The sequence below is a fragment of the Nelumbo lutea genome, chromosome 5 (assembly GCF_056320005.1).
Source record: "Nelumbo lutea isolate HS-2025 chromosome 5, American lotus-T2T, whole genome shotgun sequence".
Taxonomy (NCBI): Eukaryota; Viridiplantae; Streptophyta; class Magnoliopsida; order Proteales; family Nelumbonaceae; genus Nelumbo; species Nelumbo lutea.
This window is the reverse complement of record NC_142688.1, coordinates 43103793-43127000: the sequence shown is the minus strand read 5'-3', so window position 1 is coordinate 43127000 and position 23208 is coordinate 43103793. Positions and strand designations below refer to the sequence as shown.

The following is a 23208-nucleotide window of genomic DNA, read 5'->3' as shown; positions in this document are numbered from 1 at the left end:
GTAGTAAGGTTTCCTATCACCTTCAATCTTCCCTACGCCCTGATATGAGTTGGGTTTGGGGTCGTCTTTTCTTGGTCGCCTGTTGTCTACCAGTTGTTCAGCAACGGCCATGGCTATGGTGAGGTCCTTCACACCTCGTCTCTAGAGGGCCCATTGTTGTAGGCCGTCATAAAGTTGAAGAGCAGGTCCTTATCTGACATGTCCGTGATCTCGAGCGATAGTGCGGAGAACTCCTTCACGTACTCATGCAATGAGCCCGTGTGTTTTAGGTTTTTGAGCTTCCGACGAGCTTGGTACTCCACGTTCTCTAGATAGAACTGGCGCTTTATCTCGCTCTTGAACATGGACCAGGTATTAATGGAGCATAATCCTCGCTCCGCATCGGCACATCTCCTGCGCCACCATAACATAGCAACATCAGTAAGATACATAACAACAGTACGCACCTTGGCTGCCTCCTCAACGAGTTCGGCGGCGGTGAAATATTGTTCCATTTTCCATAGGAAGTTGTCAAGCTCCCAGGCATCGCGGGTCCCTGCATATGAGGTAGGCTCGCGGACTTTGATCTTTGGAGGGGCTGGAGCAGCAGGTGTGCTGGCTGTACTGGCCATCAGCCTCTTCAGAAGGGTCACTTCGCCCTTCAAGTCTTCGAGCTGGATCTGTAGGCACTTCACCAGGTCTTCTAGTGGGTTGTCTGGCCTGTTGAAGCTATCACCTGACTGGTCCTCCAATCTTTCCACGACCGATGCTACGGTCTAAAGGTTGAGTTGAAACTCATCCACATGGTCACGAGTTTCTCCAACCACTGCTTCACAGTGCATGATGCGCTTGTCCTTGGTCGCAAGCTAGTCAACTGACTTTGTCACGCTTGCTAGGCTCGTCCTCATCATAAACTCGTGAGATCCCTTCCTAGATCTCATCTTGCGTGTCACGACTCTTCATCGGGCTGGTGTTGTTGTGGGGCACGACAAGGACTCGTTGGGCTTGACAACCGCTAGTGTCAACGAAGCTCTGATACCAACTGTCACGGGGCTAATCGACGGGGCCCCATGCGGCACTCGATTGGGGTCGAGAAAGCCTACAAATGCAAGCAACAACACACAAAAGGAAACAGGAGTGCACACAAATTAGACAAAAGGCAACTTGTATTGCATTAATCAGTGGTAAGCACAAGCACACAATACAGTGTCGAGGGGATCTCGTGCTTAACTTTTACACGCTTATGAGCTCACTCGACTACCTACCTCCCCTCAAAGAGTACGTTAAGCTTTTGGGGGAGTGACAAAATAATACATCAAAATACTGTACATGCATACTACTATTTACATAATTGCCATTGGCATACCCCCCTTACAAAAAGAGTACAAGGACCTAACCCAAAACACTTAGATGGCGTGCTGATGGCGCTGATGGTGGCTGAACCGTCACACTTGGACACACACATCTCCAATAGCTTTAATCACACTTGGGCACCAGAGGGGAAGTGGGAGACCAAAGACCCTAATCCAAATGGAATCCGAACAATCCGTCTTAGCTTCAACTTCCGGGTAGAAGCACCCCGCACTCGCACCCCACCAATCTAGAAGAAGAGGATTTTTGTCCATATACCACGGCCCCTGGTGCAAAGATCCATTCCGCTTTAGCTCTTGAAGGACAAATGAATAAGAATAAGTCATCTGCCATCTTCTTCACCCTAACTCCCCACACCCCCCTCCACATTCTAGCCACCCATGGTTCCACCTCTCTAGCTCCCACCCCCATCTGAATCTCCCCACCAAACACTTTCGTAGGAAGTCCCTCCTCGCTTCCACCGCATGACTTTCTGTGATCACCACCAACCTGTTTTCCCACCTTACTATAAGATACATTAGGTTTGGTTCTCGCATCAATCCCCCTTCCTGAGACCAATTTCTAGCTCCCTCATGAATCAATTTTTGGTTATGTATAATTTTTGTGTGCTAAGTACCCCGTCATTTGGTATGCTTACAAATGGCCGATGACTCAGAGGCCGAAGTGAATTTTTGCTGGATGAGGACCTGGATGCCGAGCTGATCAGGCCAAGTTGGGGGCAAATTAGGTGCCGATTTAATTGGGCCAAGTTGGGCAGGTTAGGAGCTGAACTAACTGGGCCGAGCTAGGCAGGTTAGGTGACGAGCTGACTGGGTTGAGCTAGGCAGGTTAGGTGACGAGCTGACCAGAGGGTTGAACTGCCTATTAGGTGCCAAGCTGACCAGAGGGCCGAGCTACCTATTAGTTGTCGAGCATATTTGATTATTGAGCTTCGTACTTCTTTAGAGACCTGTAAGGAATCAATGTTAGAGGACCCGGGGTGGCTAACCCGATGAGGTTGCTTCGATGCTTAAGTCAGTACTCTCATAGTAGACTACGAGCTAAAAATCACAAAGTATGAGAGCTAAGGTATGCATACTTGCCCCCCATGTCATTGGGGTTGGTGCCTTTATATAGGCATTGTTTGGCATGGGCTTCACGCACCATATCCGAGATTTCTGAGAAGTTATCTAAGTGGTCTGAGATTCCCAGAGGTAACCGCCATGCACGTTGACCACCCTCCGGATTGTTCGGCACGTGGGCCAACTTCCAAGGATCGTAGGAGTGTTTGGATATGCATGTCGAATTTTTCGGCGAGCACGTCTTGCAAGTCGCCAGGTCAGCGCATGTGCCAGGTCACCAGGTCGGCGCATATGCCAGGCCACCAGGTCGCGCCTAGGCCAGGCCACCAGGTCAGCGCCTATGCCAGGCCGCCAGGTCGTGCCTGTGCCAGGATGCCAGCACACGCCAGGGCCATGTTGCACCAGGGCCAGGCCGCTAGGTCACGCAAGGGCCAAGTCCCTCCACGGCTGGGCCACCAGGTCGCGCGAGTGCCAGGCTGCCAGCTTGCGTAGGGCCAGTTTGCCAGTTCTCGCCTATGCCAGGCTACCGGGTGAGACATCATCAACTTGGCTAAGGCAGGTTGTTTCCAAAGTGGCTCTAGGTGTCACCTAGTTGTTCCGAGGTGCCATGTGTCACAATATCATTGGAGGGCCAAATCTGCCCTCATCATTTGCCCCCCACTTCCGAGTTGAAAGTAACTCGACAAAGGGAGTATATTTGCTCCTTTTGGCCTAAAATGACTAATTCGATGAGTTCGTAAGCGTCGATCCAATTCCTTAGGCTCTGGAAGTGACTCGCAGTCCACTCTCCTTACCCTTGATTTTGCCCATGCTGAAGAGGCGACTGGGTCTTATGTGCCCATGTCGAGGAGGCGACTGGGACTTGTATGCCCATGCCAAAGAGGCGACTGGGACTTATGTGGTGCCGAGGTCTTTTATTAGCTCGACATCTTAGCCCTTGGGCTCTGAGAGCGACTCATAGTCCACTCTCCTTGATCTTTGATTTCGCCCATGCCAAAGAGGCGACTGGGTCTTATGTGGTACCGAAGTCTTTGGTAGTTCGACACTGTAGTCCTTAAGCTCTTGGAGCGACTTGTAGTCCACTCTCCTTGATCTTTGATTTTTCCCATGTCGAAGAGGCGACTGGGTCTTATGTGCCCATGCCAAAGAGGTGACTAGGACTTATGTGCCCATTCCGAAGAGGTGATTGGGACTTATGTGCCCATGCCGAGGAGGCGATTGGGACTTATGTGCCCATGCCGAAGAGGCGACTTGTACTTATCGTAGTGTCGAGGTCTTTTATCAACTCGACACTTCGCGCTGGAGCCAGGATGCCAGGTTGGCGCCTTGGCCTGGCCGCCAAATTGTGCCTGGGCCAGGCCGCTAGTTCGCACCTGGGCCAGGCCACCAATTCGCGCCTGGGTCAGGCTGCCAGTTCACGCATGGGCCAGGCCGCCAGGTTGCGCCTTAGAGCTACGACTGCGTTGCATCAACCTCGTTAGTGATGTCGGTTACTCACTCCTACAAAAACCTACTAGGATCTCGACCTATGGGGGTAACACTACTGACTTTAGGTCACCAGTTCGCATGGGAGCCTTGGAAGGCTCGACCGAAAGGGGCGTCCATGCAATCTATTGGCTGCCTACTCCCGCAGAAGCCATGAAGAGCTCATCTTTGTAGAGGGTACCTCGCGAAGAGGACTGACGAGGATTTATCTGAGTTGAAATAAAGTTGGTAGAGCTGCTTAGTCTGTTGGCCATCAACTTCCTGCATAGTCTTTGAGTTCATAAAAAAAGGAAACTAGAAAGTGAGAGCTTTTAGTTTTTAAAATGTGAGAACTTAGCTTTTTGGAAGAAGAGGACTTAGCCTTTCGAAGGGTGAGAACTTAGCGTTTTCTAGCATTTCCCACAGACGATGCCAATTAAATGATGAGGGCGGATTTGGCCCGCCAATGATATTGTGACACATGGCACCTCGGAACAACTAGGTGACACCCAGAACCACTTTGGCAACGACTTGCCTTAACCAAGTTGATAGTGTCCCACCTGGCAGCCTAGCACAGGTGCAACCTGGCCCTGGTGCGAACTGGCAGCCTGGCACTGGCGCAACCTGACCTTGGCGCTAGCTGGCAGCCTGGCACAGGCGCGAGTTAGCAACCTAGCACTGGCATGAGCTGGTGGCTTGGCCTTGGCGCGAGCTGGCAGCCTAGCACAGGTGTGACCTGGCGGCATGGCCCAGGCGCGACCTGACAGCCTGGCACAAGCGCCGACCTGGCAACTTGCAAGACGTGCTCACCAACGAATTCAGCATGCATATCCAAACACTCCCACGATCGGAGCGACCTATATAAAGGCACCAACCCCAATGACATGGGGGGCAAGTAAGCATATTTTAGCTATCATACTTTGTGATTTTTAGCTCGTAGTCTACTATGAGAGTACTGACTTAAGCATCGGAGCGACCTCACCGGGTTAGCCACCTCGGGTCCTCTGACATTGATTCTGTGCAGGTCTCTAAAGAACTATGAAGCTCAACAATCAATCCAGCTCGACAACTAATAGGCAGCTCGGCCCTCTGGTCAGGTCGACACCTAATAGGCAACTCGACACTCTGGTATGCTCGTCACCTAACCTGCCTAGCTCACCAGTTAGCTCATTACCTAACCTGCCTAGCTCGGCCCAGTCAGTTCGGCACCTAACCTGCCCAGCTTAGCCCAGTTAACTCTGCACCTAATCTACCCCTAGCTCGGCCTGGTCAGCTCGGCATCCAGGTCCTCATTCATCAAAACTTTACTTCAGCCTCTGAATCATCGGCCACTTGGAAGCAGACCAAATGATGAGGTACTTAGCACAAAAAATTGATACATGACAAAAAAATGATTCATCACTCCCCATCTCAATTTCCTGCCTGGTGGGAACCTGGAAAAAGATGTATGATACATCGCACTGAAACTACGCCTTTAAGATTTTCCTACCATCGCCGGTGCGACACACTACCATCGTCGTAACCAAGTGCAAGCAATACATATACCCTATTTAGTAAATTTTATATTCAAAATCAAATTCAAAGTTGATTTATCACAATATGGCAACAAACTAGTGTTAGTATGTTCTTGTTCATGTAAGAAAAATAAATAAATAACTTTACCTCCCCCGTCAATACCAAGGGCAACAGGGCACAGTCCTGCAGACACCACTGCAGCAGATCCACCAGAAGAACCTCCGGACACCTTGGTGGAATCATAAGGATTCCTAGTAGCCCTGTAATAATTAGGAAATGCACATGTAATAGCATCTATTATGTTGCTCGTTCCAAACAAGTTGTCTAATTCAGTAATATATTAATAAAAAATATGATAAAGAAAATTATAGAAGTTGCATTACACTTTTATACTTGAAGAATAAAATCACTTGCTCTTACCCATAGTGAGGATTTATTCCACTTATTCCAACACCAAGCTCATGCATGTTGGTTTTCCCAACAAGCAGTGCACCACAGGATCTTAGATGCTTGACACAACATGCATCATCAATACAATGTCTTAATTTGTGTAACCACTTTGTTCCTCCTAGAACCATTATTGAAGTCAGAAACTATGAAAAAATAATTAAATCCATTCTACTAAATAGAATTTGATAATTGTACTAAAAATAAACTCTGCCTATAGAAAATTGTCCAAAGAAGAATACCTGTAGTTGGATATGGCATACAATCTATTTCATCCTTAATAGCAATTGGGACACCATCCAAAATTGAAATTGGCTCCCCTGGATAATAATATGAGGAGAGTTAAGAAGGAAAACATAATCTAGAAGAAATATCTTCACAATATCATTTGAACAAGTATTCAAAATAAACATATATAATAAAATACAATGGGAATATAAGTTAATATAACATGGATAGTGTCCATTGATAAACATGATAGTTTTTAAACTATAAAGATGTCAAGAACATGTTGGACCCTTTAAAGGAAGATTTGATTCCACAACCCTATAAGGAGGTAAATCAATTTATTATGAATGTAGCAAGTAGCATAATAATAGATAGTGTCCATTGAAAGAAAAGTAGCATATAATCTTAAGAAAAACCTCAAGATTACTTAAGGCCGTTTAAAAGAGAACTTGATCCCACAAACTAGAAAGAGAGATAAGTTTATGATGAATGTTTATTGGGTTTTCCTAGTCATAAGGTCTAAATTCAAAGGGGTAATTACAGACAACGTTTCTTCTTGATTATGGTAAAACTTATTTACTAAACTGCCATGGGCCAGATTTTTCTAGAATATGAAAGATTCCGATTGAAAACGAGTTGTTTATTGGAAAAAAATGGTATATGGATTGTTAGATGAAAAGGGTTTGGCCTCAAACTTTGGAATTTTCTTAATTTCACAATTCTAAGTTCAATTATGGGGCAGCTTGCTCATCCAACACTCAAATCTTCTATGTTAACTAGTCAAACTTAAAGAGATTTTCATCTTCAAGTATCTAGCCTTTGACCAGTATTTATCAATGATTAAATGGTTGACCAAAGAGTTGAAATTTGATATTCTTAGGTTTGGGGCTGAGGAATCTCACCATGAGGTTCTGTTTCATCATATGGGCCCCACTTTCTATGGACATGGGATAATTGAAAGGGAATTTCGGTGATAGATTTTGCAGATGGGCTTGGGATTTACGAATGCCATCAAAGGATTAATTTCTATGATCACGGCAGAAGTTAGGTTCTGACAAGGGTATAAGAAGTCAAGTATCATTGAGATTCTATAGGAATCACTTTCTGAATGCAAACCAGGTATATGATTTAAAGAATTCCAACCACATCAAGCCTGGTCCCATTCAAAATTTAATAAATGGTTAATCCAAGATTATAGTTGCTTTGCGTGTATAAAAGAAAATAGCAATAATAGATTAAGTGAATTTTATGATTTATTCTACCATAGTTTTTAGGGTGTCTAGGTGATTTTGTGTGACACTGGGGCACCTAGTTGCCTAGGCGATAAAAATTTTATAATATAAAAAACTAACATTTGGCTAGTCTCCTAGTTTTATATACCATTCAACATGTATGTTAATTGAAAAATAGCAATTCTCTTTATTAATAATATTAAATTTCTTCAAAAAATGTGGTAAATCATCACATCTAAAAGATAAAAATCTTTTACATATATTAATTTTATTATTTTCAAAAATAATAATACTATAATAAGTATTTAATAGAGAAAATTTATATTAATTAGCAACTAAAGAAGGTTATTAACTTTATATGATAAATATTCAAGATAGAAAGTAAAATAGAAAAAAAAACAAGGATGAAGTTTTTGTTTTATTTAATTAGAGAGAGAGAATAGAAAAAAAGAACTTTATTATTCTATTCTTTCTATAATTAATATATATCATATAATAAAATGTATTAATACATACATTAATAAGATACAACAACATAAATGATATTACAAAACGTGCCCACCTTGTCATTTTTGTCACCTAGGCAGGGCACCTAGTTGCTAAAGTCAAGGCATTTGGGTGAGGCAGCCAACCAACGGTGCCTAGTCGCCTAGGCGATGCCTTGACAACTATGTTTAATACTTGGTTTGGAAATAAAACTAATAGACATTTGGAATTTGACTTGTTTGCTTGACTTCACAAATGAAGCACAACTAATTGTAAAATATTATGGCAGCACTTGAATATTTTAATCAATGGCTGAATTCATGGAAGTTTATAAAAAAATTCAATGCTTCAGGCTTCATAGCTTGTAATAATTTCAAATTGATTAAAGAAATCCTTCAGATTTCAATTTCTTTTCTCTGCTACCACTTTCATTTATTTTGTAGTTCCTTGAGTTACACTTCTTTTAACATAACTTTTATCAGAGAAGGAAATATGGAGATTAGATTAGATTAGGGTTTAAGAAAAAAAGGCAATGAGAAGAAAATAAAGAAAGTTCATGTGGGTATTTTGGAAATTTGATGCATTCCATCATCTTAACGACTAGGGGGTATTTGTTGCATGGTAAAAGTTTAGGGGTTCTTTGTCGCAATTTAAAGTACAAAAAGGTTTTTGTCACTGACCCCATAGTACAAGAGGGCTCTTTTAGTTTGCCCTTTTCTCTTTTTGTTTATGGGGTCTTCTTTTGATAAAAAAATTATTGTCTTATGCTTTACAATGATTATTACATCCCCAAACCTCTTATTAATCTTTTAAGGTTAGTACTTGGCATTTTTTCGCAAGATAAGGCATTGTTTTATATTCTAAATCCTACACAATTAGTGTAACCATTTGTCCTTTTCAAAATTTAGCCCATTTAAATGCATCAGAATTACAAAGATACCCCTATTTAAATACCTTATTTTCTTAATGCCTAAAACCACAAACCTATATCTATTGGATCATCCTACATTATAGGAACCATGGCATAACCATTCATGAGGCTGAAGTACAAACTAATGGGGTCCCATCATGTTTCTAAATTTAGACCTAATTTATAGCTCATATTCAAATCCAGTCTCAAAGCTCAACTATAATTCCAAATCCAAGCATGTCTACAGCTAATGAAGAAATAAATTACAATAATGGATGGTCATATATGCTATTTTTTGCACACTCCTCTCTTGTGTTAATTCTAAGGGTAAATTGCAGATTAGTACCTTGTACTTTGGGGGTGGTTTCACTTTGGTACTTGAACTTTGAAAAATGTCACCATAGTACCTGAACTTCCCAAAGTGCCACTTTAGTCCGGTTGTTAGCATTTTGTCAATTATCTGATGCACGTGATGTCATGGGCAAGAAACATTTCAAGATCCTAGAATTACCCTTCACATAAAATAGGTAGAGACTATTTTGCCCTCTTCTTTGGAAGAAGACATTGTTCATCATCTTCTTCCCTGAGACTGAACGCGAGAAGAAAAATCCAATCACTTGTAATGGCTGCATCCTGATAACTACAAACAGGTGGCAATGAATCCACTAGATTGAGGTAACCTGTCTAACCCCCAAATTCAACCATGCCTATCCATTTGATGAAGTGAATGACTGATACAGAGAGAGAGAGAGAGAGAGAGAGAGAGAGAGAGGAGTTTTGTCGGTTCTATAAATGTATTTGACTGTTCATAATAGAAAAAGGGCAGTTTGGTAATTTTAGTACCCACTATAACGTTTGTTAATAGTGTTGGACTAAATTGCACTTTCTGGAAGTTCAGGTACTATAGTGGCACTTTTCAATGTTCAGGTAATAAATAAAGTGAGACCACCCCCAAAGTGCAGGTACTAATCTGCAACTTTCCATAATTCTTAACCACATAAATATAATAAATAATAAAATGCTCTTATTATGCAAAACCAGATGTATGGAGGTCAAGTAATATCTCAATTTTGTTCTGTTACCTTGGTTAGTGATTCGCAACATGGAAAGATTGAGAAGGATGTTGCCCAGAGAATTAGAGCAGGATGGGGAAAATGGAGGGGTGAATTTAGAGTCTAGTATGATAGGAGAATACCACTTAGGGTAAATGCAAAATTTTATAAAACAATTTATAAGGCCAGCAATGTTGTATAGAGCAACGTGTTGGGCAATCAAGAAGCAGTATGTGCAAAAGGCATTAATATGAAAGAAATATGAATTTTGAGGATGAGTGAAAACTAGAAATCATATACAGGAATATAAATGAACTTAATATAAGGAACCTAGGAATAGCTCCCGTGGGTAATAAAACTAGGGAAAGATGCTTTGGGTAGATGTAGTGAAGACCATCTATGGCAACATGAAGAAGTGATATGTTACAAGTTGAAGGGGCTCAAAGATCTAGGGCAGTGCAAAAAGATCATGGATTGAATTAGTGACAAAATATTTAAGGGCCATAGTTTAACAATGGATATGACATTGAAGAGAACATAATGGTAAAATAGGACTCATATAGCCAACCCTATATATATAGTTAGGACAAGGATTAGAAGATGAAAATGACAATGATGATGATGGTGGAATAATGTAAGGATCTTAACATGTAAAAGAGAACAAAGAGTGCTATAATCATAGAAATATTTTAAGAATTTTTTAATTGTAGTTTGCACTTTACCAATAAGACAAGTACCTCTCTCATATCGAAGAGTTGACTCAGTAGCTTGCTTTAAAATATCTTCAGCATAATAATTGATAAAGAATGACATATGAAGGGGAGGATTAGAAGAGTCACGCACAGCATCTAGAAAGCACTGTGCTACCTGTACAATTCATGGTTAAGCAACTAAAGAATATATAGCATATTTATAGGAAGTGTTAAATAATCTAATGCAAGATAACATAATACAGAAGAAGTTTAGAAGGTTCCAAAAGCAGCAAATGGAATACAGTATTCACTAACAGAATCAATACATATGCTTTGAAAAGTCTGATTGAATAAGTACACAAATCATTTTTGAAAGGTAAACCATTAGTAAATCAAAGATAAAAATGGTAAGCAAATGGTGTACCATAAGGGGAGTTGTTTCTCCTGAAATATAAGCTTTTGAGTAATCTTGTATTGTCCAGCGTATAAATGAGGGCTTCTGAACATTTACTGTAACATCTGAACGAAAAGGCAAGCAATCCACAGCTTGCAGAACTTTCTCGGGTGGTGACAATTCAGATGGTATGGATTTAACTTCTTTCTCTTCAAGATCTGCCATGGTCAGATATGAGAAACTTACAAGGTGTTGTACTAACATTTAACCGGTAATAAATTCATGAAAAGATCAACTTTTCAACATAAAACATTTAGATGAGCATATACATCAAGAATAGAGAATTTCATGAAGAAATTAACCTTCCCAAGGATGGTAGGGCACATACAGAGGCGGTTCTTTCAACTCTGCAAAGGAAATGAACTGCAAAACAAAGGCAAGTATGTAACTTCTCAATGAGAACCTTTGATACGTTCTTGGAATAAGATGGTTCAAGTATCATGATATACTAGGCAAATTACTATATAAGGAATAAGGATAGCAGTGGCTACAAGAGAAATGCAAGATATAAACTAAGATACAAGCATAGAATGTTCCATTAGAAAGAATTGGATTCAAAAGATTTAAATCAAAGATAAATGGAATTCCAAAGCCATCATTTTCATTAGAAATTCAATTCAAACCCTTTTTCATTTTGTTATCAATCTAATATCAATCTTTGTAATTTGATGTGGACAGGATTTAGGTGAGAAAAAGAAGATTTACTGATGAACAAACTTATTCTGACAAAGCAAGAAAAAATATTCGTAATTGTGAATTTGCAAATGATATGAATATGAAACCCAAAAACAAGATAATCATGGATATAAAAACACCCAACCTGGGAAAATTTCTTAAAATGGCATCATTATGTCAAACAAATGGGACATAGAAGGTATCATGCTGACATATCCAAGAAACTAGAAAAGAATTCAAGTTCAATATGAAGAAGGAAACTAGAAGCCAAATTCAAGTAAATATGTAGGTAGACATGGAAACCACAATACTAAATTCTATCTCCAAATAAATGATTGTAGTACATCTTATTTTAATCAAATGAATTGCACAGATTGCTCTTCCCTCTTCACTAAACAATCAAATGGAAATGGAATTTCAAAGGTGGCACACTTGAATATTGATGTGATTAGGATTAAAAAAAATGTATAGAAGTAGAGTGAAGAAAATCTCTGAAAAGGCCATGAAAACTCTTGGCCTTTAAAAATTGTAGTAAACACAATAAATTATTCGAATAGTTACAAGAAGAGGAAACTTTTCCCATTCTTAACCTGATTCATTAAAATATCCATATATGAGAAACGAACTATCAAACTACTGAAAGATAAAATAAATAACGACAAATAGAATGTGAAAAAAAAATCTAATAGATTAGATCAAATAGAACGCAAAAACAAAACTACTTAAGAGAGAAGCAAAATGTACAGCAATATTTGAGGAATTGGTTAGCCATTAACCAGTCAACAAGTTGTATAAATATTATGATTTAAAGGTGCACAAAGACATATTTTCTCTATGGAATTACAGCTATGTAGACATAAAATCCTTTGTTACTCAAGCTATCATAATACATACAATTTAACTATTTTCTTCCCAAAATTATGGTTATTGAAGATATACATTATTTACAGCATATTAGAATTTTTCTTGAATAAAAGGTACGGGCATGGGTTATAGGAATCCAAAAAATAAAGGAAAAAAAAGAAAGAATCCATAGACCTGATAAAAACAAAATGTAAACAAAATCCAGAATCAATGAGGAGCGTTTTCTAGGATAGGAAAGGTAGTATAAGCTTCAAAGTTGGGATACAGTGCCTTGGAATAAATGGAAAACAAAGTATGCAGGGATGGAAGGACAGATGGCCTGGTTTGAGTTTGTTCTTTTCTTCAAAGTATTTAGGAACTCTTGATTATTATTTATAGATATAATTGTGGTGTAAAACAATTAAAGATAACCAAAATCCATTATTATATTAGTGAAGTCAGGGATCATATGTTTATCTATTTCAGAAAGTTAACTAATAACATAACAAAGTATTCTTTTCAATATCTTTCAAGTTATTGATGATTTTTTGTCAAATAAAGGAAACCTTGGGTTTGCAGTCACTGGAGTACTGATACATCCAGCGGAGAGGTACTGGTTTCCTATGGACACTAATAAACAGGACCTTAGAGGCTAAATTTACAGTGTTGGAGGGGAAAAAAATTCTTCTGTTCCTTTCATGTACACCTACTGGTTAATTATGCCAAAGTAATAAACTGAGCAAATGATTGATAATGTAGTGTACAGAGAAAATGATTATTTTAATGTAATACATGGGAGATCAATGTTACTTGGGAAGGTATTCATATCTTGCTTCCCCATAGAAAATTTTTGGAACTTATGCTATCATTTCCTAGCTTTCTATCTGGAACATAATACAGTACTGCAGACTTCCCACACTTTTTTCCCTTGGATATATGATGAGTTCTATTGAAATTTTATTTGCTGCTAGAAACACATAACTTACTATGAAAGAAATAGAGAGAACAATTGAAAAGCTTCCTCTCTGGAAATATGTGCTTCAGCAACTCCCATGTACTAGCCTAAAAAGGCCAAACTTTACTGGAACTAAAGGATACAATTTTGAACTACAAATGACCAAAATTCAACCAGATATACATAAAAAAAAAAATAAAAGAAAAAAACAAAGGACAAAGTTCAAAAGGTAATGGAGACAATAACAAGAAACACCAAAATGATACCTTGTGAATTAGATTTTCAACCTTCAGTATGTACACTAACAGTGCTCCAATAATCCTTGATTCCAGAACCCATGCGGCAATCTTGATTAAAAATCCAACCATACGAGGAGCTGTATAAGCATGGAAATCCACAATGTCAACATATCTGCAACTGCTGCTATCATCTATAGTTTTCCATATTTTGAAGGTCATTCTTTCAGTGAACACCATCATAAGCTTGGGGATGGAGGAAGTGAAAGCAAGTGTTGATACCAAATGCAATGGATCAATCGGTTAATGACATCTAGTGGCCTTTGGCCTAACACTAAAATATAGGTGAATTCAATGATGTCCAAACCCAATACATAAATAATTCAATATCTAATTATAGAATTTAAAAGCATTAAACCAACATTCACATTCCCAGTTTTCACCAAAATAAAGGCAATCACTAAAGAGTATGAAATCTAGACAAGAAAAAGAAATGTAATAAACACCCAAGATCAAACAACGACAGAAACAGCTATTGAACTTGCACACCAACAAAAGAAATCAATCCTAACACTCTAATATAAAAAATGTGCTTGCATCCTAAAAATTGCCATGGGCAACCATTAATCTCCACCCAAATACTGAATTCTAATCAATTTTCAGAACACACTTTTGTACACACTCTTACAAGTTACAACAGCAAAATAACTACAAAACACTGACACCATCAGAATTACCTCCCACACACAGAAAACAAGTTAATTGAAACACAGAAAAGTAAAGATAATCTGGTTCGAACCTTTGACATCCAATCGGAGATAAACCTCATCACTTTCTGGGCTTACATCGACTTCCTCCACAGGCTTGTAGACAACTCCCTGGTTCTTAGACCACCACCCCATGGCAGAGAAAAGAAGCTTAGAGCCTGGAATTCTCAAAGCAGCAGTGTGAAGTATACAGGAAGCAGAGAGTGAATCAGTTATGAACCCACCTCAAAAGGGGAAGGAATTGAATATTCTGAAAATGGCGGAGAGTGAAAGACAGTCGAAATTAAATGAAATCCCAACTGAACATGTGAACATGCTCAATCGCAATTAGGGAAGAGGAGTCGCTTTCTGGTTAAACCCAGAAAAAAGAATAAAAAAAAAAAGCAAATCCAAGGGATATTTTTCTTCCTCTTCTGTTCTCGGGCCTCTGTTTGTAGCTCATCTGCAGTCCACAACTCCACATACGACTGGTGCGAGTGCAGCGTTTTCCTTTTCCCCGGGAAAATACAAATCTCACTCACCCGGTTCCCGGTGGTCAAAGTCAAACTTCTAGTCTCTATTGGTTGAGTTTGAAGAGAGAGAGAGGCTTTCGAACCCATAGATTATTGACACGTGTCTTAATTAGGGAATCTTCTTACAGTTGACTTTAACCGTTTGACGAATGGGCTGGATCAATGGTGTACTTAATTGTGCATAGGGCCCAATTACTTGTTTCAAGGATGGTCCCAAGATTACCCAAAAATAAATAAATTAAATTAAATTAAAGAAATGGTCACATGACTTTAGTACTTGCCCAATTTTTTAAGATTTATCACAAAGACTTTTTCTTCGACTCATCCCCATCTAGGATGAAAAGCAAGCTTCGTTTATTTATTCTATATATCAACCTTACCAAATGTTATATGCAATTATAATGGGCATTTATTTGGATTAAGAATATTAATAAAATAATTCAAAGTAATCGAAATATTAAAATTTCAATAAAAAAAATCTAGGACCATGCGAAATTGAATTTACAAAATCCTTAAGCTTTTTATGAGGTTGTTTTCTAGAAGTCATTTTATGAGATTGAATGAATGAATTGGGGTTATTTTTAGTTGAAAGGAAAAGGTAGAAAAATCTATATAAGATTTATAAAGATTTTCCTATCTTTTTTGCCAATGTATATATTTTTATTTTTTAAAGCAACAAAAATAACTGCCCAACTCAATAAAAACATGGCAGTTGTTTTTGTTTTGAAAAACAAAACCATCACATTAACAAACACTACCTTATTGAGCATTAGGGGAGGTGGCGCAGTTAACTGTTTTGATAGTAGGGTCCATGTCAGCATAAATGTACAGAATGGTTCCGAAGGAGAACGTACCACAATCGACCCAATTACTAATTATGATTCTATGAATAGCACTAAAACTCATAAATAAATTTGGATTGGTTGAATGTGGTGGCTGCGAAACCAACGACACCACCCCAACACAAGTCAAGTGGGAGAGTGAGTAGCTATGCATTTTAATGACCGGGCCGTTATTATTGGTTACAGAATCATTGCATTTAATTAATCATGAGAGGGATGGAAAATCTGAAATTGCAGCCGGTTCCTAGTCTATTAATAGCTCCTTCTAAACCGTATCTTACCCGTGAATTCTACGGGCAGATTCAATCCACCCTTTACAAATCTTAGCTCCACTCTATAGGTGAATTAAACTATAAAAAACTCTTAATTCGATTTTCGCATAAGAATTGAAACATGCTCCTCACACAGCGCATCTCACACTGATCTCACACTGTGAGGAGGAGATCTAATCTTAGGGGGTCTAACATATGACACGTTTACATATAGTACTGTGAATGAGTTGAGGTTGGGGCCATGTCAAGATAGAACCTAATGAGGGAGGACTTGGCCCTCTAATGATATTGTGACATATGGCATTTCGGAACAACTAGGTGATACCTAGAACCATTTTGCCAACAACTTGCCTTATCCAAGTTGATGGTGTCCCACCTGGCGGTCTGGCCCTAGTGCGACCTGGCCCTGCCACGAACTAGCAGCCTGGCATAGGCGCGAGTTGGCAGTGTAGCACAGGTGCGACCTGGCGACCTGGCACAGGCGTGACTTGGCGGCCTGGCACAGATGCGACCTGGTGGCCTGGTACAGGTGCGACCTGGCAGCCTGGCCCAGGCGCCGACTTGGCGACCAGCCAGACATTCTCGGCGACAAATTCAGCATGCATATCCTAACACTCCCACGATCCTTGAAAGTTGGCCCACGTGCCAAACGATCCGGAGGGTGGTCAATGTGCATGGCGGTTGCCTCAAGGAATCTCGGACCACTTAGACGACTTCTCAAAAATCTCGGATATGGTGTGTGAAGCCCACGCCAAACAATGCCTATATAAAGGCACCGACCCCAATGACATGAGGGGGGGCAAGTAAGCATATTCTAACTCTCATACTTTGTGATTTTTAACTCGCAATCTACTATGAGAGTACTAACTTAAGCACCAGAGCAACCTCGTCGGGTTAGCCACCCCGGGTCCTCTAACATTGATTCCTTGTAGGTCTTAAAGAACGACGAAGCTCAACAATCAATCCAGTTCGCCACTAGGCAGCTCGACCCTCTGGTCAGCTCGACACCAAATAGGCAGCTCGGCACTATGGTCAGCTCGTCACCTAACCTGCCTAGCTCGGCCCAGTCAGCTCGTCACCTAACCTACCTAGCTCGGCCGAGTCAGTTAGGCACCTAACCTGCCCAGCTCAGCCCAGTTAACTCGGCACCTAATCTGCCCCCAACTCGGCATCCAGGATCTCATCCAGCAAAAGTTAACTTCGGCCTCTGAGTCATCGGCCACTTGGAAGCAAACCAAATGACGAGGTGCTTAGCACAAAAAATTGATACATCACCAAAAATTGATTCATCAGAAACGATATGTAATAAATAAATCTGCACAATAAATTCAAACCAGACCGTATCAGAGCCAACCAAATTATTAATTGAGATTACATACCGTGTTAAGCTCTATAAGACCCATTACAAATGATAATTATACATAATAACTGATATAGGCGCCCATGTTCTGGATCAATAGCATGTATGTGCGTGGAAGACCGTGGAACGCAGGGCGGACCCAATGAGGGTGTGTAGAGAGCAGAAGCCAGCACACATCATGGGGCTAATAGCGTGGCCACATGCGGTAGCCTCAGATGACCGTGCTCCTCAGAGCCATACCACATCTTGATCATCTGTGCCAACCTACCTCCAGGTGACTTCAAGTATAAATATGGGGGTAACATACCCTCTCAAGGTAAACATCTAGACTTAAGATCATTAAGAGTTTCCTTGTTCCCTTCGTGGCCTCATCTGAGCGTTCCAACCACAGGCCTCACCCTTTGTTGCACCTATACTAAATTAACCATTGGAGTCTCCGCCTTGGGTACTCACATGGGGCCTCTAATGTTCTCCCTCTCTCCCTCATCATAGGACTGGCCTACTGGCCCTTGGCCACAATAGACCTCGGACTCTTCAGTTAGCCCTTAACTCAGAAGCAAAATTACCTTGTTGCCCTCGGCCCATCCTAGGCTGCAACAATAATTATAATCTATAATTTGACAATAATTCTACTTATTTATTAAATTGATATATTTAGGGGTGCAAATGGATCAGATCATAATCCAATTCAATCCAATCCGAGATTCAGTCCTATTTGATCGAATTTGGGTCACTTCTATTTATATCTTTGAATCGTATCAGATTGGATAATAGGATTCGACCAGAAACCAGATCGGATTCAGATTATCCCTATCCGACTTGAGAAGATCCAATCCAATATATGTTATATATTTATTTATATAAATATATATATATATATATATAATACATATATATGTTATTTATTTTTTTATGAATATATTATTTATATTCTATTTTTATAAATTTGTTATATTATTTATTTCTTATAAAAAACATGTATATATATGATGAAAATAATTAAAAATACTTGTATTTTTTGTTTTTTCTTTATTCAAATTAGTATATTTTATTTTTATTTTAATAATTTGTTAATTTTTAAAACAATAAATCGAATTGGATAAGATCCGATGATCCAACTTACCGATAGGATTCGAATTCAGATCAAGGCCTATCAAATCCTATCAGATCTTCAGGTCAGATCGGGTTCAAATATATTCTAATTCAAATTCGGTCCAATCCATTTGCATCCCTAGATATATTTAGACATTATGTGAATATTACAACTAGATCATGAAAAATATAGGCATGTGCATGATGCATTAGGTTGTCTATATTTTTTTTCAATATGTTGATGTATGTAAAGCATGTAAAGCAAACCTAACCCTATATAATTAGGTTGGTTCAGTTTGATTATTTTAGGCTTACTGGCTTAATGGTTCGTAACAATAGAGAGATTAAGGAGAATGTAAACATGAAACCAAAGTAATGGGATGGACAAAATAGAGGGGATCATGTGAATAGCATTTAGGTCCAAAGGAAAATTCCATAAAATAGTGGTAAGGCCAAAAATGTTGAACGTAGCAAAGTGTTCAGCAATCAATAAACATGTTCAAAAAATAAGTGTGGTAGAGATACAATGTTGAAATGAAAAAATTAAAAAAAGATAAGATCAAAAATGAAAAAATTAAAGGATTTCCTACTCAGCGATGGCACCCGGGGGTACCGGGGTTTGGGGTGGAGATGGATTTTGGGATTAATCTGTATGGATACGGGTAAAGTAATGGTATTAGGCTAAACCTGATCCTCCCCAACCGGCCAACCTGCATATTGTTAGAAAGCATATAAGCTTTATGTATTGGGTCTTAAATTTAATAACATTTTGAATTTTATATGAAGGACAATTGATAATTTATGTGTTTTTTACATGTCTTAATCAAATTAGGAATTTTATTTTTATTTATGTTATTTTACTTATTTATTACTTATATATGATAAGAAATAATAAGAAATTAGACATGGATTCTAAACCCAATTCACCCCACCCTTGAATGTAAGGAGGGTTTTGCATTTTCGTATATGGGGAGTGTTTGAATTCTCACTTATTCATACACCAAAAGGCAAACTATCACCGAACTCCATTTATGTTCTTGTTGCATGTATAGTACATTTGGAATATAAGAATATTAAATTTAAACTGTACAATTGTCTTTACAGTTTTCTCATAATTTATATCCATGTGATTATACAATTTATCTATGACCATACAGGAAAATTGCCAATTCCTTTTCCTGTTATGTGGATTGTGGTGGTTATTCTCATTAAAATGCATTTATGATACAACAGTATGTTGTATCCATCCATATTTTTCGTTGCTCGCTGAAATCAAGCCTGAATCTCATGGATTGTAGAGATATAGATTAGCGCAGGCGAAGAATCAAGCAAGTATGGTATAGGAGAGAACGAGAAAAGAAAATTTGCCTGTGAAAGAATTTATGGTCCGTTTCGTTCGTAGTGAGAATCAGAATCGGAATGAAAATACTGCAGAATCAGAATTGGAATAGAAAAAATTTTTAGCTTTTGCATGGTAATAAGGTTGAGACCAGAAGCTTAAAGCTTAATTTTTAATGTAACATTGGCATGTGCGACGATAATTATGCATTACGAATTAAATGTGACCGTGAATCATGCCTTATATAATGTTCTTGTGCTATAAGACAGTTGAAATGATTGGAGATTTTTCCTATACTATATGTTTTTCCACTAGGCAAATAGATAGGGATGCAACTTGGGCGATTACTGATTGGGATTTTGTCAAAATTTGAATCGGTCACTTTGAAAATCTAGACACGATCAATGCAATGTAAAATCTTCAAATCAAGTATCAGAAACCCAGGAATAGCCTCCAAGACATTAACCTTCCAAACCCTAGACGGGGTCAACTCAGAAGTCTCCCCTACAACCAATAAGAGACCTTACCAACTAACTCAAGTGACACCTGCTCCAGCTAGTAATTTTTTAAATTAAACAAGAATATATACCATGGAGATGGTGAGTACCACATTCTTATATTTAAATTGAAAATAGGTGAGAATATAATATCATGAATCCTACACATATGGCAAGCAAGGGTTTTCACAAATCCTGCTCCCCTCAAGTTTTAGGGCCAGATGAAGTGGTTGAATTGAATGATTTATTGGGTTAGTGTTTTTATTTTCTACAATCAGCTAGATTACCTCATATGTGTTTGGTCCGGTTTATGTTTATTGGGTAAACGTTGCCACATAGGCACCCTGTCAGCAAATGCCTCATTAATTGCATCCGTACATATCGATGTTTGTTTTTGCAAACATTGATTTCTATCCACCTCTCTTGTTTTGAAGTTTCTTGAAACGGGTAGGCGTTTATTGACACTTTGCTGATGTGGTGCCTAATGGGACCTATGTGTCATAAACACCCCCATTAATTGCTTTTCTCGGTTATACAGCCACACGAATACAAAACGTTTATTCAGTAAACGTAAATGGAACCGAACACCCTCCTCATTAATGACTGAAATGGGGATTGGATTAATAAGTGTACCCTTAAATCAATGTTTTCGAACCGTCGTTGACCCAGATGGTCAGACCGTTCAAATCGAAAACCATTTAGGCGACTGGTTCCCTTTTAACCCAAACCTACCATTTGGTAAAAAACAGTTCAATTAGTCAACGAACTGTTGACCCAGATGGTTTGACCGGTAAACTGTTCGACCCAGAGAACGGTTTGCTGCTCAGATCTCAGATCTGAGACTCTGAGACCAAGAAATATCATATTTGTCTTTCTCGCACAAGAAGGTGAGAGAGAGTGAGATCTGAGACTGAGAATGCTGCCGTTGTTGCCGCTGTAGTTCGCCATTGCCATCGCCATCGCCGTCGCCCTTGTTGTCGCCGCTGTAAACCTACAAGTCCTCCTCCTCCTCCTCCTCCTCCTCCTCCTCTTCTTCTTCTTCTAAACTCTTTCAGTTTAGCCAACAATTTTCTTTCAAGCTTCAACCCTTAATATTCCAATCTAACGGGCAAGACACTCAAACCGTTCGAACCGTTGGACCCAGATGATCAAACCACTAACCTAAAAACTAGTGGTTAGAACGGTTCCATTTCCGGGTCAGTTTTTAAATCAATAGGAGTCATTCGACACTTCAGTCATTTCAGCAGTTTTATATCCAAGATCCAACTGTATTTTGTGGGTAACTATCAGAAGAAGAAAAAAAGACTGTATTTCGTGGGTAATACTTGGGCTCCTACCATGATCCTACATTTTTATTTTCAGTTTTAAACTCCAAACCCAAAATTCTTAAATTCTAATACTAAACCTTTAAACCTTAGCTCCTAAAGTTAAGGATCATTTGGCTTGTAGAAATATATAAAGATATAGGTTTAAAATCGGAATTAAAATGAATCATTCTAATTCCAACTATTTGGTTGAGTGGAATTAGAATTTCATTTTCATTCCCATTTTAATTCCTTTCTAAACCAAATTATAGAGTATGAAAATGAAAATAGACCAATGTGATTCCAATTCTGATTTAAATTCCTACACTATGAACCAAATTAAGGACCCTTGGTGTATAAAATAGCTTTGGTGACGTAAACGAGTATTTTCTACATTTTGTTATATTTTTATTTTGGTTACGGCAAACCATTTCCAAATTCCAAGGACCTCTTTTCCACCGTTTGCTGCCACTGAAGAGAGATTCTATTCAGATGAAGAATAACTTGAATCCACCAATAAACAATGTTAGAGAACTAAAACCTATTCAGAGACATCAACTAACAGGTTAAGCCTTTTTGTTGAATGGTTGTTTGAGATTATATCAAAGTCCTCGTTTATAGTTAATTAAATTTAATCACAAGGTATAGATAGGTTTGTGCTTATCCACACTTGGGCTTTTGCGTGAGGTGCATGTTAGGGAATAAAATCCTATTCTTACATCTCACCCAACAACTTAAACTTTTTAGGTTACCTTCAAGGGTCATTTCTCTCAGTTTTAAAAGAACATAAATAAAAATATATAATATAAAATAATACAAAATACAAGGTTTTAGGCACTACGTATTTATATTTGCGTTTCTTTCAAACCGAATCTTTTGAAAGAAACACAAATGCAAAAATATATAAAATACAAAACTTTATATTTTATATGTATTTACGCTGTCTTTCCCAACTGAGCCTTAAAAACAAATTCGCTAATGGAGATAGTTAGGCCAAAAATCAGCTTGTAATCTCTCTAACAAGCAAGATGGGTCACGCATAAAATGGTTATCTGGCAATTACGAACTTGAGCTTCTGTCAATGTATTGTTCAATTTTCTTAATTACAAATCTAAGTTTTCTGTGTACGGTACATGAATTTCTCTTTAGTTTATTTAATTATTTAAATGTTCGGCCATCGTCAAAACCTACACTTTGTGTATTTCAAGATTTTTAATGAACGCCACGTAGTTGACTTTTAGATGAGATCAGTTTTTAGCGTTTGTAACTTGCATCGAGAATATTTTCGTATTTCTATGCTTTATTTAATAAGGAAATATTCTCAATGCAATAAGGAATATTTTGCTCTGACTGAATCCTGTTTCCTTTTAAACTAGAATCAGCAAATTTGTAATTTTTAAAATACCTATACTATCCAAAGTGCAATAAGCACTCGCAAGTCGCAAACAAGGGCTAAATTGCCTTGGACCAGCTAAGTGTCCATTTTGGGAGCAGAAAAGATTTCCTGCAAAGTTGCAACCACGGTCACATGTGATATTCAATGAAATGTAAACACGTCAGTGTTTTAAACCAAAAACCAATATATATATATATATTTCTTTCTTTTGAAGAATGGCACATTTA

The 23208-nt window shown here is 38.7% G+C and overlaps 1 protein-coding gene across 2 annotated transcripts in view; it reads right to left on the bottom strand.

Moving 5' to 3' along the window:
• The window catches only part of LOC148852016 (fatty acid amide hydrolase-like), a 34338-nt gene extending 19441 nt beyond the window's left edge, over nucleotides 1-14897 (bottom strand). The window contains exons 1-8 of one of the 2 annotated variants that reach the window (XM_088944936.1): nucleotides 14400-14897; nucleotides 13631-13740; nucleotides 11194-11254; nucleotides 10862-11049; nucleotides 10483-10612; nucleotides 6080-6157; nucleotides 5811-5958; nucleotides 5538-5650 (exon numbers count right to left, since the gene is read on the bottom strand). In XM_088944936.1, coding sequence (XP_088801062.1) covers nucleotides 5538-5650; nucleotides 5811-5958; nucleotides 6080-6157; nucleotides 10483-10612; nucleotides 10862-11049; nucleotides 11194-11254; nucleotides 13631-13740; nucleotides 14400-14502 — 931 coding nt within the window. In that variant the 5' untranslated portion in view covers nucleotides 14503-14897. The remainder of the gene's footprint in view (nucleotides 1-5537; nucleotides 5651-5810; nucleotides 5959-6079; nucleotides 6158-10482; nucleotides 10613-10861; nucleotides 11050-11193; nucleotides 11255-13630; nucleotides 13741-14399) is intronic. The other variant, XM_088944935.1, reaches the window with a different exon arrangement.
• Between the last annotated feature and the right edge of the window lie 8311 nt (nucleotides 14898-23208).